General features: G+C 38.5%; 1 protein-coding gene across 5 annotated transcripts in view; it reads left to right on the top strand.

Moving 5' to 3' along the window:
- Window positions 1–16,808, top strand: part of CD80 (CD80 molecule) — a 44,003-nt gene that overhangs the window by 11,570 nt on the left and 15,625 nt on the right. For 2 of the 5 annotated variants that reach the window (XM_032852303.1, XM_032852301.1), the window contains 5 exons: window positions 698–1,015; window positions 5,471–5,752; window positions 10,424–10,531; window positions 11,774–11,889; window positions 13,923–15,351. In XM_032852303.1, coding sequence (XP_032708194.1) covers window positions 698–1,015; window positions 5,471–5,752; window positions 10,424–10,531; window positions 11,774–11,874 — 809 coding nt within the window. In that variant the 3' untranslated portion in view covers window positions 11,875–11,889; window positions 13,923–15,351. Of the gene's footprint in view, window positions 1–697; window positions 1,016–5,470; window positions 5,753–8,064; window positions 8,792–10,423; window positions 10,532–11,773; window positions 11,892–13,922; window positions 15,352–16,808 lie in introns of those variants that run through there. The other 3 variants (XR_004382051.1, XM_032852304.1, XM_032852305.1) reach the window with 3 other exon arrangements.

The following is a 16,808-nucleotide window of genomic DNA, read 5'->3' as shown; positions in this document are numbered from 1 at the left end:
CCATTGGGCTGAGTACATTGTGTACCCATAGTTGACATTCATCTGCCCGGTCTCCTAAAGTCCTCCTTCTTGTGGGACTAGTGGACCTTCTCTCTCATTGTCCACTGACGGATGAATTGAAAAGAAAATGTGGTATATACATACAATGGGATATCATTATCATTATCTTACTATTCCTTAAAAAGGAAGGAGATTCTGGTACATGCTAAAACATGGATGAACCTTGAGGACACCATGCTAAGTGAAATAAGACCCTCACAAGAAGAAAACACTGTATGATTCCAGTTATATGCGGTAACTAAAGTAGTCAGACTCACAGAAACAGAACATTAAGTGGTGGTTACCAAGGGCCTGGGGGGATAAAGAAAGGAGAGTTGCGTAATGCATACAGCGTTCCAGATTTGTGAGATGAAAAGTTCTGGAGATCTGTTTCCTAACAATGTGAATATACTTAACACTACTGAACTGTACACTGAAATATGGTTAAGATGGTATATTTTACATTTCTTAACCACAATTTAGAAAAGAGAGAAAAAAGCACTGGAAACCAAAAGTATCAAAATCAAACTGAACTCTTTGATCACGCGCAGTCACTAGATACAACACCCTGAGTTTGTTTTTGCCGACTTGGAATTCCTGCTTCTGCAAGTGGCTGTATTTAATAGATAGAAAATCCTTTCTGTTTGCCTCTCCTTAGGCATCATCCAGGTGAACAAGACGGTGAAAGAAGTAGCAGTACTATCTTGTAATTACAACATTTCCACTGAAGAACTGACAGAAGTTCGAATCTATTGGCAAAAGGATGATGAAATGGTCGTGGCCATCATGTCTGGAAAACAGCAAGTGTGGCCCAAGTATAAGAATCGCACCTTCACTGACTTCACCAAGAACCTCTCCATTGTGATCCTGGCTCTGCGCCTGTCAGACAATGGCAAATACACCTGCATCGTTCAAAAGCCCGAAAAAGGGTCTTACAAAGTGCAACACATGACTTCAGTGATGTTATTGGTCAGAGGTCAGTGGGAATTTTCTGATTTCCTATAACCTGGCAGACTCTTGATGCCCTTAAAGATACACTCCTATTAATTTAGTTGAACATTTTACAGAAGAGGGATGTATCTTCATTTAGGGTTAAGTAAGTCTGTAGTTTTACAATAAACCCTAATTGATTTTCAAGACATCCTGGAAGTATCTATTAGTGTGAGTTTCTGGCATTTTGACAGTCCAAATTTATGACAGTCATCCTGGGGCACTAGAATGACCTAAAGTGCCTTCTGAATCATAAGGGGACACACTTGATTTGATGTAGCTGAACTGTTAACTGCACTTGATACAGTAATATATTCTTGTGAAAGTATATGGAAAGGTATAAGAACAATGCAGACGGAGATATTTTTCAAGTAATATTCAAATGCCTATGGCTATTTTATGATTTATATTTATTATTGGATTTGAACCGCTCATCTAATGGGTATTCCTACAAAGTTAGACATTAGAGGACTAGATGCATAATTTATTTAACGGGGAAGAAAATTAATTCATAAATCAAAATTCAACTTATACATCTAACCGTGAAGGCAAGCATTTCTTGGGTAGGAAGGAACCTTGCGTTAATCACAGGTGATGGTACTAGAGGATACTAATGTAGCCTGAGCCCCTTGCTGAGAAATGATAGCCCTTGACCTTTCCCCCATACTTGAAATTAACCACATTTCTTTTTCTTCCTGGACTCTGGGGCCTTTAGTGGAAACTGAACCTATCACTTAATAAAAGATAATCGTTCACCTTGATAACAGATAATGTAAGTGGATCCTTGGTGAACTCTTCACTACTCTTCCCTCCCTGTTCTCCAGCTATGTTGGCTCCTTCACTTTAGCATCCAGATCACACCTAAAGCTTAGGAGGTAAGCCGGTTGCATGGGATTACCTTGACCCTCCCTCTGTGTATTCCCTACTCACGAAGAGAGCCATGATTATATGGTGGTGTGATTTTAAGGGTTCTACCAAGCCCGGCGTCTTATAAAGTGCCGACCTACACTGATCCCTAGAATTCCCACCATTTTTACTTCTCCTGCCAGTTTCGGCATTGTTCCCTCTATAAGATCTCAGTTGAAAATGTGTTACCTGGGGGCGGTGGCACCACGAACATATGAACCTGTAGTAGGTAATTACATTAGATATAGACAGTCCTCAAAGAGAATGCCCAAACGGAAGTAGAGGCAGGATTATGTACATTTTGATAGAAAAATAAAGACTGGAAGAAGAGGCAGAGTTTCAGGAAGGACAAGCCCTAGTAGCAGACCACAGCAGGAGACCAGGGACAGCTCAAAAGGCAACAAGAGTGCTGGGGGCCTCAAAAGGGCTGGGAGGGGCAGGCCCAAAAGTCAGACGTGCAAAGACAAAAAGGGAAACTTTTCATTTGACTCAGAATCAATTAATTCTGATTTTTCCATCTGCATCAGTTACAACAGTGTTTCTCTTACATTAAGGTCCCTATGAATCACTAAGATCTTGTTGAAATGCAGATTCAGGTTCAGTAGGTGTGGAATAAAGGATCTTTGATTCTGCACTAACAGATCATGAGGTGATGTCCATACTTATGGTTGCTGAGGATACACAGTTTGAGAAACCAAGATATTAAATAATCCCTTACTTGACAAGGATGACCAGCTGTCCCATTTTGCCTGGGACTGAGAGGTTTCTTCAAACACCTGAGACTTCCCCAGGTTAGGCACTGAAAAAGCTGGTCTCTACATTCGCCTAAGATTGCAACATGATATAATATCAGCATCACAGTATCTAAAAGCCTCCATTAAACAGCATTTGGGGAGCTAGATATGCTAGTTAACAGATTAAATAGGATAACAGATGTTTACCTTTCTAACACCTGTGCACCTCTTCCTTTCCTAATAAGATATTTTTACCCTACCCATTCAGAATTGTAACAACATGGGTTAATGTATTAAAACGAGATACAAAAGAGTAATTCTTTGATGGTTCACAGTCTTGCAAGGCCATAGGTGCTGTTACTTGAGATGGATCACCTCACTGAAGGGATAGGAGACAGCTGAGGCTGTGCGAAGGCTAGCCAGACCTTGCAAAGATGCTTTCTAATATACAGAATATTTTCAGTATTCTTGAAGTTAAGTATGTCTCGGAAAAGTAGAGCACAGAAATGAAGATGAATCATAATTTGGGATATGGGTTACTTGGATTTGTCATTCCAGGTTATAATACATAACATTGATGTTGTAAGAAATAAAGGGAATATTCGTTGTTGGTTTTTTGTGTTTTTTTTTTAAGATTTTATTTTGTGGGCTTCGAACTTACAACCCGGAGATCAAGAGATGCATGCTCTGCTGACTGAGCCAGACAGGCACCCTACAAAGGGAATATTCTTGATGTCAGCTACTATTATAATGATTTGATCTTATAAGACAAATTGCAGGAGTAGAAAATGTCAACTAAAAATGGCTCAGGAAAATGTCAGACTTAATTTAGAGAGACAGGGTTGGTGCAAAAAAGATGACTTCACCTCCTACCAAACTCAAGTTTTTCCTTTTCCTGGCAGTTATAATCACTTGCCATAACTTCCCCTTTCTCTTATTAGTCATAGTGCTACTGGGTGGTTTTGGAAGTTTTCACAGGGCAACTTGATTTAAATGAGGGAGCTCATTTAAGAGAGCACAAATTTAAGACTCACAGAAGTCCATCTACTAACTGATTTGCTATGTGTCAGGCCTTGTGCTTCATGATTTATATCAATGATGTCATTTAATTTTTAGAACCCTGGAAGGCCAGTATTACTACCCCATCTTACAGATGAACAAACTAAAACTGAAAGTAGTAAAGTAATTGGCCCCAGGGCTTAAAGGCAAAACTGACTTTTAAACCAGCTGTTGGATCTTGGCCAGCCTGTGCCTTAAAGGAAATCTTGCTAATTGTGTATGTATGGTTCCCAAATGGTCTTTTAAAAAAACCCAACTTTCGAGAAGCACAATCCTCATGAGTGGCTTCCGCTTTGCATCATACATCTTGTGTTAAAAGAAAATCCAAGTGGTACAATTTGTTTACACTATGATACTTTCTAAATAAACTCTTAAAAAAAAAAAGGCTACACTACGTTAGGCTATACTACGTCTCTCTGTGGAACTCCGAATTGTGAAAAGAAATCTAACTGTATGGGATGAAGTATGCGGGCCTTGGTCCCCCACACTCAGGCTGAGAACTACACATTTCTTTAGGCCTAAGAAAAAGGAAGAAAGTGGGTTAGGGAATTTTATCTTGTGCTCTCTGCAGTCATTTCACTATGCTTTGCTTTGTATATACTTTAGTATCTTATTGGGGGTCAAATATACAAATGCAAGAGTGCCTCAAATATCTTGGAGGAATGCTAGGAAGGCCCTGTGGCCTTGTGATGCATATCAAAATAGCAAGGGAGTCAGTAAAGTAGAGTGGTTGAGATTACAGGCTCAATATTGTACAATTTGGACAGAAGTTTATCTTATTAAAGGCTACTTTTGAAAATTTAGTAAAGGCATGTTAAAGAAAATTTGGAATAGTGGTTATCTCAAGTGTGGGAAGTGGGGAGACAACAAAGGTGAGAGCATACAAGTAGATTTATGTCAGTTACAGTCAAAGCGCTGGCTCTCAAGCTGGATGGTGGGTTCACAGGTGTTTTTTATAGTATTAGTTCATAAATAGATAAATAAGAGAGCCACTTTGTGTATCTCAAATATTGGGAAGGGAAGAAAAGAAAGGCAGGAATGGAAAGGAAAAGAAAAGCAGGCAAGGGAAGAGAAGAGAGGAAAGAAAAGGGTCTGGTATTGGAAAAACTAGAATTCACATCCCAGTTTTGCCACTTACTCATGATCTCTCAACTTCGATTTGATTATTTACAAAATGGAAATCATATTAGGTTAAATCAAATGATATTGCTGACATTTGATCTTTCTTGACATACACCTGCCTTGTAGGGTTGTTGTAGAGATGAAATGAGGTAGTATCCAAGACCCAACAAGCATTAAGAGCTCAGTAAATGTTGTCTATTATTTTTCTCTTCGTATCTTACAAATGCAAAATACTATGTCAGTATTTATTCACATAGATCTATTTCTTTGTATAAGTGTCCTCTTACTTCCATCAAAAGTGATCAAGAATTGGGGTGTCTGGCTGGCTCAGCTGGAAGAGCATGTGGCTCCTGATCTCGGGGGCCGTGAGGTGTAGAGATTACTTAAATAAATAAAAATCTTTAAAAAAAAGTAATGAAGAATTGATACATCCAATTCAAACCAAAGTTGATCTTTGGGTCATACATAACTATTAATGATTTATGGGAAGTTACAAGTTATAGCTCATTTTATAATTCTTATTAAAGCTAGATAATTTATTTAAAAAAAAAAAAACCTCATATACCCCCCACTGCCCCAATACAAAATGATATGTACTTACATCTTTTTTCTTTCTTCAGCTGACTTCCCTGTCCCTACTATAACTGACCTTGGAACTCCATCATGTAACATCAGAAGGATAATGTGTTCAACCTCTGGAGGTTTTCCAAAGCCTCACCTCTCCTGGTTGGAACATGAAGAAGAATTAAATGCAATCAACACAACAGTTTCCCAAGATCCTGAAACTGAGCTCTACACTATTAGCAGTGAACTCGATTTCAATATAACCAACAACCATAGCTTTGTGTGTCTTGTCAAGTATGGAGACTTAACAGTATCTCAGATCTTCAACTGGCAAAAATGTACGTAACATTGTGCTGGGGAGTTTCTAACAGTGTAAATTCTGAAAAGAAGGCAATTCAGCCAGATCCATTTTAGAATTGTGTATATTGACTTTGATAGCATTTCTTGTATTTTTAGACCCACAAATGATAATGAAGTGATATTGTGACTTGTTAAGGTCACTGTACAAGGTGCAAGCATAGTGTTATAGATTAATTTTATTTTCTTTAATAAACTTTCTAAAATTGAGACATTCAAATAAGTGCTCTCCATCAAGTACTCATCTTTGGAAGTTATTTTAACAATATTGTTGATATTAAGCACTAAAATTTGTCCTTCTTTGGACTTGTCCTTGGGGCTTTGGTACTTTCTTTTTTGGGGGCACCTCCTTCCCATTGTCCCATGGCATCAAATCATTGCCTTTCGTGAGTGAATGTGCCTTTTAAGAACCACTGGTTCATTCACAACTAAGTCTGGTAAAGAAGGCCAATGACAAACTACTTGAGGATAATGCCTGGAAATAGAGGTCATTTTTGCCCAGATACCATCACCTTCAAATACCTTACCCTTCATCTAGTAAACTTACAGAGTTTTCTGTTCCCAAGAGGTGAAGTCATTTGAAAATGTAAAATGGAATAAATTGGGCTTATATAAATTTATACATGTTAAACCCATAATAGGTTATTACAGAACTCAGATACTTAAAATAAGTGTCTTACTTATATGGTTGATTTTATGGAAGACCACGAGGCCTCCCTCCCACCCCTGGCCCACTCTTAATGCATTTTGTGGCTGTACTGTAATATACAATACACTGAATTTGATATATAGTGGCACATGGATATATAGTATATATGTCTTCCTCTTATCTTTATTTGAGTAGAGGAGATATTTTACATGGTCTAGTAGCTCTTTCTAGTGAATGATTTACTCAGGTCTTTCCATCTTGAAGTGGACTGGTTCATTATTTTCTTCAGTAGGTAATGAGATAAAATTTCCTGAGGATATTAGTTCAAATACAAACAAAATTTTCATATGATTTTATTAATAGTCCAAATTCATTTCTTTCAGTCATCTTTTATGTGTTCTAAAAATTTTATAAAAGTGAGGTTTGAATCATATAGTTTATTAATTCAGCATTACTTCTCACTTTATTAATACATCATTATTGTGACTAAGGTAGGGATCAGCACACTGTTATAGCAGATTCAATCACCTTATTTTGGACATTATATTTGGAATATAAGTGTATATGATATTTTAGGACAGGAACTGACAAATATTTTCAGAAAAGGGCCAGATAGTAAATGTTTTACTCTTTGTAGGTCAGATGATCATTGGCAACAACTCAGTTTTGCTGTTATAGCATGGAAGCTGCCATAAACAAGATATAAATGAAGGATATGGCTGTGTTCCAGCAAAATTTTATTTTAAAGAAGAGACAGTAGGCCAGGTTTGGCCTGTGTACTATAGTTTGCTAACTTACAGGAAACAGAGCACTACACAGGGCTGGATCTCATATATCATGACCCTGTGATCCATGACTTGAGCTGAAATCAAGAGTCAGATGCTTAACTGACTGAGCCAATGAGGTACACCTGAACGGCAGACATCACTTAGAGTCTAAAGCAAATGATGCATTTGTGGGTGGTCAAGGGCTGACTGCATAAACAAACAAAAATTAGGTGTACAGTTCATAAAAATGTTACAAGTCGATGTGAGCAAAGCTTTACATAAATATTTTTATGATTTATTTTATGTAAAAATATTTATGTAAAGCTTTATATAAATATATTAATGTAAAAATATTTACTCAGTTAAGCGTTTGACTCTTGATTTTAGATCAGGTCATGAGCCCAGGGTCGAGAGATCAAGCCCCACGTCAGGCTCCATGCTGAGTGTGGAGCCTGCTTAAGATTCTCTCAGTCTCTCCCTCTGCCCCTCCCCCTACTCACGCTCTCTAAAATAAATCAATAAAGTCTTTTAAAAATGTTTATATAAAGCTTTATGTAAATAGCCATGCTAAAAAAAAAAATCCCCAAATTTATTAATTAAACCGTTTGGATCCATGATTCTTTTAGTCTGGGCCTGCCAAATTGGTTAACCCTTAATATACTGGAAGGCCCATGTGCGTGGAAGGAGGTAAATCAGGGAGTCTGACTCATGGTGTAGCTAACAAGCTGTATATGCCAATGTCCACGCCTACCTCTGTAATTAGGATTCTAAGTCTGCTCTATGGTGAATTACTAGGTTCCTACTGGGCATCACCACAGAGCTAGTTTGCCACTACTAGTTCCTCCTTCTTTTGCTCAAACGTACATCCTCTTTCTAGGCTGAATGAGGCTTGAGGATGGGTGAAGAGTGGCCTCTGAGAGGAAGCCAGGAGTGAGTCAGAACCTGTGGAACTTTTAGATTCCCAGGATAATAGGAAAAGCCTCCCTGTCATTCTGGGCTGTCATTCTGGTAATCACTCATCTTCACGCAATTTGGAGTTTTATAGGAAAAGAAAAAAAAAAAAGGAAAACCAACTTTCCCCAGTCTCTAACTGGTAGGTGCACTAAAGTCAAATGTGCATTTTAGAATAATCACTATAGCAGAATGTGTAGGAATTATTAGAACCTAGGGAACCAGAGGCAAAGGGATCAGTATGGAGACGACTAGGTGGGGAGAAGAGAAACCTGAACGAAGGCCGTTGCTGCATGAGGTTTTGGGAAAAGGAACCAACTGCAAAGGTATCCTGAATACAGAATGGAAAGTCCATGGGAACCTACTAGGAAGTGAGCACAAAAAGAAGGCTTCACTCTTATTTGGTAACTATGGTTTTGCCATTCACTGAAATGGGAGAATATGGTTGGAACATATTCTTTGGAAAGATTACAGTGAGTTCAGTTTAAATCAGGTAGAAATGGTGGCATCCAGCCATGTAGTTGGCAGCTGGAAATTCAAATCTGGAGTTCAGAAACACAGGAGGACTACAGGTATTGGTGAGGATGCAGAGAAAGGGGAACCCTCTTGCACTGTTGGTGGGAATGCAAACTGGTGCAGCCTCACTGGAGAACAGCATGTGGGTCTTCCAAAAGCTAAATATAAAACTACTAGCGATTACACTGCTAGGTATTTACCCAAAGGATACACAAATACACATGCTAAGGAGTACATGCATCCTGAGGTTTATAGCAACATTATCAACAATAACAAAACTATGGAAACAGCCCAAATGGCCATCCACTGATTAAGTGAATAAAGAATATATGGTGTACATATACGTATATATAGTAGAATACTACTCAGCTATCAAAAAGAATGAAATTTTGCCATTTGCAACAACATGGATGGAGCTAGAATGCATTATGCTAAGTGAAATAAGTCAATCAGAGAAAGACAAATACCATATGATTTCACTCATATATGGAATTTAAGGAACAAAATGGATGGACATATGGGGGGCAGAGAGAGAAAGGAAAACAAATCATGAGAGACTCAACTATAGAGAACAAACTGAGGGTTGATGGAGGGATGGGCTAGATGGGTGCTGCATATTAAGGAGAGCATTTGTTATGATAAGCACTGGGTGTTATATGTAAATGATGAACCACTGAACTCTACTCCCAAAACCAATGTTGAACTGTATGTCAACTAATTAGAACTGAAAAATAAACAAAGAACCCAGTAGTTTCTTTGTGACAATGCCTGTGCATTATTTAAAGTAAATGAATCTATAATTAAAATTTGCATTTTAAATAAAATGTGTGTGCTGTAAGGAAAAAAGTGAGATCAAAAATATGATATACAGATTTAGAAATCAAGTGGTATTCTAAAACTTGGATGTGGATGAGACAAAGGGAAAAGGCGTGGCAGATCTAGAGAGAGAAAAATAAGGTATATCTAGAACTCTATGTCAACTAATTATTAGTAATACATAGAAATATAAGTTCTAAAAATGAGATATAGACAAACCATAAGAGACTCTTAATCTCACAAAACAAACTGAGGGTTGCCAGGGGCAGGGGTTAGGGAGAGGGTCGTGGGGTTATGGACATTGGGGAGGGTATGTGCTATGGTGAGTGCTGTGAAGTGTGTAAACCTGATGATTCACAGACCTGTACCCCTGGAGCTAATAATACATTATATGTTTATTAAAAAAAAAAAGTGAAAAAAATGAAAATGAGATATAAAGACAAGATCACTTTTTAATTTTTTTAAAAGATTTATTTCTCATTTTTATTTTATTTTTATTTTAGAGAGTATATGCATGAGCTAGGGGAGGGGCAGAGGGAGATGGAGAGCGAATTCTCAAGCAGACTCCCTGCAGAGCACAGAGGCCCATGTGGGGCCAATCCCAGGACCCCCACATCATGACCTGAGCCAAAACCAAGAGCCTGCTGCTTAACTGACTGAGCCACCCAGGTGCCCTTAGTATCTCCTAAGAATCTTTTTTATGCCAACTTAATTCAGTAAATACAAAAGTTCAAAATTTCTTTTTCATATTTGATACTTGATATCTGGATATTAGTTGCCCACAAATATGTGTCTGACTAAAGAGTTATGCAAGAAAAAAAAAGAGTTATGCTTAGTGGAGAGCTAAGCAGAGAAAGAAGTGAAAAATACTCTTTTTAGTTGTGTAGATATGAGGCATAGAATTCAGCAGCTGGAAACACATTAGAGTTCACACTATTCTTTTCCCTCCACAGTTGAGCCACCCCATACTGATAATCCTGTCCAGCTCTGGGTCATCTTAATCTCAGTAGTAAGTGGGATTGTTGTGATCACTGCCATTATAGGAAGCTGCCTAACCTACAGTAAGTACTATTGTACCATCATTTTGACCTCAGTTCCTGGAAGCCCAAACTCTAACAGTGTATGTCAGCAACTCTCTGAGGTTTTAGCCTAGATTATAGCCTCTTCTCATTTTATGGAAACCTTAGTGTCTTCTTTACTGGTCTCACTAGGTTCTATTCATTCACTGGACAGACATTTCTTGGACACCTACTATGTGTCCGGTTCTCTACTAGGCACTAGACTTATAAACATGAGGAATCATTGCCCTCAAGACACATTCTAGTTTAGTCCATTTATTTTTTTTCCCCTAACTTTATATTTTCTTGGAGACACTGATGCTTGCTAACTAATTTGAAAACATTTCTGATGCAAAGTGATATTCTTAATCTTTGATTTTCAAGAGGAGGAAAGTCAGAATGACAAGATGTGGGGTTAAGAATCATTTTCTTGAAGGAGGGTAAGATGCACTAATGACATTGAGAAATTAGATGACCACTAGTGATTTTTACCGATTCTCAATTCCTTTGAATACATTTTTGATGGAAAGATAAGGAGTGATTGAGGAAAGAAGAGATATCTAGGATGTTTTTCCCTATGAGTTTAAATTTTTGGCCTTATAAATATGCTACACTCCATCTCTGTAATTAAATGAAGAGGAACTGCTAGGCCAGAGCTGAGGTCATAGTCACTATGAAGGAACACCAACCTTTCTTGGAGTAGAAATCATGTACATTTAGCAAAGAAAATTGGAAGACCAACATCTGCTGATTTTCCCAAACTTCAGCTCAAAAACTGTCAAAGTGCAGGGAAGTCACTAAGACTCTTTGCAACCAACAACTCAACCCACAGGTAGGGTAAAGAGGTCTGGTGGCTCAAGGATGTTTTTGATACAGACTGCCCAGCCTTGCCCCTCTAGTTCAGGATCTCTTATTCTTAACACTACTGACATTTGGGGTCAGATAATTCTTTGTTTTAAGGTTCATTCGGTGCATTGTAGTGTATTTTGCAGCCTCTGTAGGTTCTACTCACTATATGCCAATAGCACAACTGCCCCAGTTGTGACAACCAGAAATGTCTCTATTACATTTCAAATGTCCCAGTGCAGGTGGTGGGGAGGTGGTGTTGGGTACTGGGTTAGAAATCTCCCTGGTTTAAGAGCCACTGATCTAGTTCTTAGCCAGTGAAATCTTCCTGAAATATATAGGCATGATTTAGGGGAAACTCACCTATCTAAATCTTTATTATTTGTGCTTGTCTTCAAGGACTTGCTGCAAGGTGGAGATGGGAAAAGAGGAATGAGGAAGGCGTGGACATGGAAAAGATCTCACCTATCTACATAGGATCTGCCCAAACATCTGTATAAGCAGAACATCTGGAGGTAGCTCCTCTAGTTCACCTATTCCAGGGTGGAATATATGAGATATATGGATCCCAAAGCAGTGTTTTCTTCCTCAGTACCAGATTTAAACTCTACCTCACCTTCTCAAAGCCCTAACTCGGGTTACTCTAAACAGATGGTTGGCATCTCTCCTTTCTCTTCACATATGACTTGCTTATTGTTACCCCCTTCTTTGCTGTGCCATTCTGCCATGTTGAACTGTTCCCCTCCCTTGTCAGTCAACTCAGTGTCTTTCATTATCTGTAAAGTACCTTAAGTTCACCTTGAAGTAATATTCCTGGCCCAGCTGCTTACTCTGATCATTCCTTTTTGCCTGTATCCCTCACTACTGATGGATCCAGATTAGGGTCAGTTACTGGTCACTCTGACCCCCTCAGTAACATCCTCATTGGTCTCTCTGCCTCTAACAGAGTCATCCTACTAACTCAGCAACACAGCCAAATCTTATAAAGAATCACTTCTTCATGCCATTTTCCCACTCAGAAACTCAGAAGAGACCCCTAATGCCTAAAGGGAAAGTATCAAGCCATTTAACTTCTCATATTTCAATTGATCTCTTCAGTATAAATATTTTCAGTTCTTTGAACTGTTCTCCACATAGTAGTTTCCAGAAGCTTCAAGTGAACACACTAGATGTCAACAAGTGGAGTTCAAGACTTTAGATATGGTCTAATTCTACATACAATGGTATAATTACTGTCTGGGATCTGGAATGTTTTTTCTGTTAAAAAAAGCCTAACACAGCAGCAGCTTTTCTGAGTCACACTATTAACTTATATCAACTTTGTGTTATCCTAAACTTCCCAGGCCTTTTCATGTAAGAGAAATATTAGAATCCAAGAAACTGATACCAGGTCTAGGGTGGTTTATAGACTCCGTAAACAGTTTCTTTTTGACTTACGAAGTTAGAGTGAAAAAGCATAAGAAATGAGTCTGCAGTTACCTTTAAAAAATAAAAGGAGATGAAATATACCACCTGAGACTTAACTCTAATATGTTGTTTTACAAAAGCATTATTTTATTATTTCATTTAGTCTTTTTTTTTTTAAGATTTTATTTGACACAGAGAGAGAGAGAGAATACAAGCAGGCGAAGCAGTAGGCAGAGGGAGGAGAAGCAAGATCCCCATGGAGTAGGGAGGCAGATGCAGGACTTGATCCACCCAAGACGAAGGCAGCCACTTAATTGACTGAGCCACCCAGGCACCCCTATTTCATTTGGTCTTATAAAAATCTTTGTGAGCAAGATCTTTATCTACATTTTATAGGAGGGAATCCCGGGGCTCCCTCCCAGAGGTTGTGATTTGCCTAAGCTCAGGTAGGCAAGGAGCAGGGCCAGGACTCAAACTGGGTATTAAGCTCAGGTTCCTTTCACGACATCATAGAAGCCTATGCACATTTCCCCACAGCAGTCTCTGTTTCCTGTTTTTTCTACCTTCTTCGGGATGCCCTTTCCAGGATGTCCACCTCGGTTCTGTGACTACCTAGAACTTCTCTGACTTTCCTTAACAGCTGGTTGCTGCTCAGTCGGCTGATACGTCATGTTAAAGCTGGGGGTTTTGTCTCCTCAGGGGTCACCTTGTACAGTTCAAGTAACTCTGCCTTTGAACTGCTAGAGCAATGCTCTCTTGCACATCACATTCCATCTGGGTTTATTTTCATATGCATGTTTTATATTCTTTACTAAGTTGTAGGCTTATGAAGAACAACCATACCTCACATATCTGTTTGCCTCATAGGTAGAATATTACCTTGATCACTAAATATGGTCGTTTGACGATCGCTGGTGCTTAATAGATATTTCATGTAATAAAAATTGTCAGACTTGTCCTAAATTCTTCCGTAATTTAGACTTCCCTTTATATTCTTCGGCCATCAAGATTAAAATTTACTAATGTCACCTCAACTTTGGAGTACCTTTGTGATAAAAAATATAAAATATAAAATTTAAAATGCTTTCCTCCTTTGAGAACTCAGAGTTTGAAGTATTCATTTATTTTTTTGTTTCCCCAGGTCCCACCTACATCTTAGGTTGACCTCTTCTTTGAATTTCTTCAGATGGCCAGGATTATCCTAGGATTATTCTCTAGGAGCCTCTTCCTTTCAGTGGCCCTGCAAAAAGTGACCAGAGGAATATGGTGGGGACATAAGTAGCTCTGGTAACCTTGGTCAAAGAATTTAGAAACAAAGAATTGTTCAGGCCTGGGAGAGACATTCGAAAACACTTGTCTCATTAATGACAAGGACATCAAGGCCCAGGGGGTGACCTGGATAAAGGCCTGAGCCAGAATCCAGATTTCCTATCTCTGGTGCTCTTTTCCATTAGTCTGGCTCTGTGCTATTAACTGGTGTGTTTATATATACACACATCAGTCAAAATGCTTCTGGAAAAAGAATTTGTCCAATGTCAGGTCAACTTTTTAGACTTGATCTGATACAACACTGGAGCATTTTGTGTTGTTATAAAAAGGAATCTGATGTTAATGTGTGAGTAGTATGCTGGTACATATACCAGTGTGAGGATGATGGAAACATTACTGGTGTTAACCAATATTTCATTTTTCATTGTGCTCTCCCACTTCTCCATCAGGTTCTAAAGAAAGTAGATTTATCCCAAACTAATATCCTCTGACATGTAAGATCAATGACTTATACACCTCAGAGCAATAGGTTGGAGAGGGATAGGTTGGTTTACAGAGTCACATCCCACTGGTTCATATTGGACTGATAATCTCTTTAAATGGCTTTATGCTAGTTTAACCTCATTTGTAAAATATGAGAAAGTTCTCATTTAAAATGAGATAGGTTTTTATTGTGTATTACTAACAGTAAGCTGTCTTTAGAAATCGATCGGAGTAATGAAAATAGCATTCCATAGGCCTTCCTTAGATCCCTAAAGTGGCTGGCTGCTGTTCCTGTGTTACTTGCTCATGACTCCTCTTTCTCTGAAGTTGTCTTCCACAACTCAATGGACCAGAAGGTGGACCTGACTTAAGTGGGAGCAATCAGACATTCTCACTGGAAAATCTGACGTTGGACAGCAAATTGACCAAGTTTCTCACATGTGGCTGGGTCTAAAACATTTCATTTTGGTAGCTATAATGGGACCAGATTATGCTAGAGTCTGAAGTACATTTTTAAATGGTTACTCTCAGAACAAAATCACTGAGGGAAATAAATAATTTAAAGCAAAGACAAGAATTTAAAGCAAACAAAAAAAAATAGGAATTGCTATATCTAGTTAAGATTAATAATCCTTAGACATGATCAAAAGGAGACCTCAAGAAGTAGTTACAAGCGAGGACACACCTAAGAGACAGCATATTTATACTTAAATTATATTACATTACTTATTACATTTGATAAATTATTAGTACTATTTTTTCAAAGAGTTGTACTTTTATTCTGATATTTTTATGATGTGAATAAACTATTTTTAAAACCATCTAGTTTTATGATTTCTAGTTGGAGAATTTAATCTATATGTGGATATGAATAAAACAATAAACAGATTGACTAACTGCCAATTTGTCAGCAGTTTATGAATGAGATAATTAAGAAAAACATGCTTTATGGAGTGTGGCATTAACATGTAAATCATGTTAATAATATACTTGTGCAGAAGTTCTTCTATCCTTATAATTACTAATATTTGCTCTTCTCTCTCTCATCCCCTATGCTCCAGGGCCTCGTGCTATGTTCCACATGCATCATTTCACTTAATACCCATTCTGAGGTAGATGCGATTTCATTTGACAGAGGGGGAAAACTGAGACCAAAGTAAAATGGCTATGCTATAGGTCACGTGGCTGCAAAGCCACATGACTGGGATGCTAAGCCAGCGATCTGCCTCCAGAGCCTCTAATTTCAGCCCCTACATCACTCAGCTACACAAACCTGGCCCCTGAAAACAGTTATTTTCAGAATAGGAACTAAAAACAAAGAGATCTAACACCAAAAAAGCACTAGCAGTCTTTCTCCCTTAGTACACTTAACCGAGTTCATTTCTCCCCCACCCCTTTCAATAAAAGCTATAATCTGCAGGATTGCAGACTCCTTCTTAAGGAGCTAGCTCCTGGAGTATAAAGACTGTGTATCTATTCTAAGTAACTTCTGCATATTACAGCATAGACACTGTCAGCAACACTAAGAGAGGAAACGAAGTCAGGTTCCTTTTTTAAAATAATGTGTATCTATTTCTTGTTTGTTAAATTTATATTGTATTTCAAATGGCATAGGAATTCTCTTTTTATTTTATTTTATTTTAAAGATTTATTTATTTGAGAGAGAGCATGCATGAGGAGGGAGGGGCACAATGGGAAGGAGAGGGACAAGCAGACTCCACACTGAGCACGAAGCCCCACACACGGCTCAATCCACAACCCTGAGATCATGACCTGAGCATAAATCAAGAATTGGATACTCAACCAACAGCCACCCAGGCACCCTACACACCTAGGCCTGTGATGTTTCCAGGACTAAAAGGTACCAGGGTTTTATCACAGACCAGCTGCCTTACCTGGTTCTTTCCTTTCTCTTCCTAGTGATTTCTAGAGTATTCTTCTAAAGGGCTGCAAGAATAAACATACAAACTACAGAATTCAACTCCAATCTTGGGAAATTTTAAATTTACTGTTGTAAGACCCAGGGAAAAGAATTATGTATTGATTGGTCACTATAGATACAAGGTCAAATATATAGATCAATCAGGAAAGACGTAAGTGTGTATTTAAATGTAAAGGTAAGTAAAGTAAGCATACAACAGCTCAATTCTTGGGGCGCCTGGGTGGCTCAGTGGGTTAAAGCCTCTGCCTTCGGCTCAGGTCATGATCCCAGGGTCCTGGGATCGAGCCCCGCATCAAGGCTCTCTGCTCGACGGGGAGCCTGCTTCCCCTCTCT

This window comes from Lontra canadensis, unplaced genomic scaffold (assembly GCF_010015895.1).
Source record: "Lontra canadensis isolate GAN:19392208 unplaced genomic scaffold, GSC_riverotter_1.0 scaffold6, whole genome shotgun sequence".
NCBI lineage: Eukaryota > Metazoa > Chordata > Mammalia > Carnivora > Mustelidae > Lontra > Lontra canadensis.
This window is presented reverse-complemented; position numbering and strand designations above follow the sequence as displayed.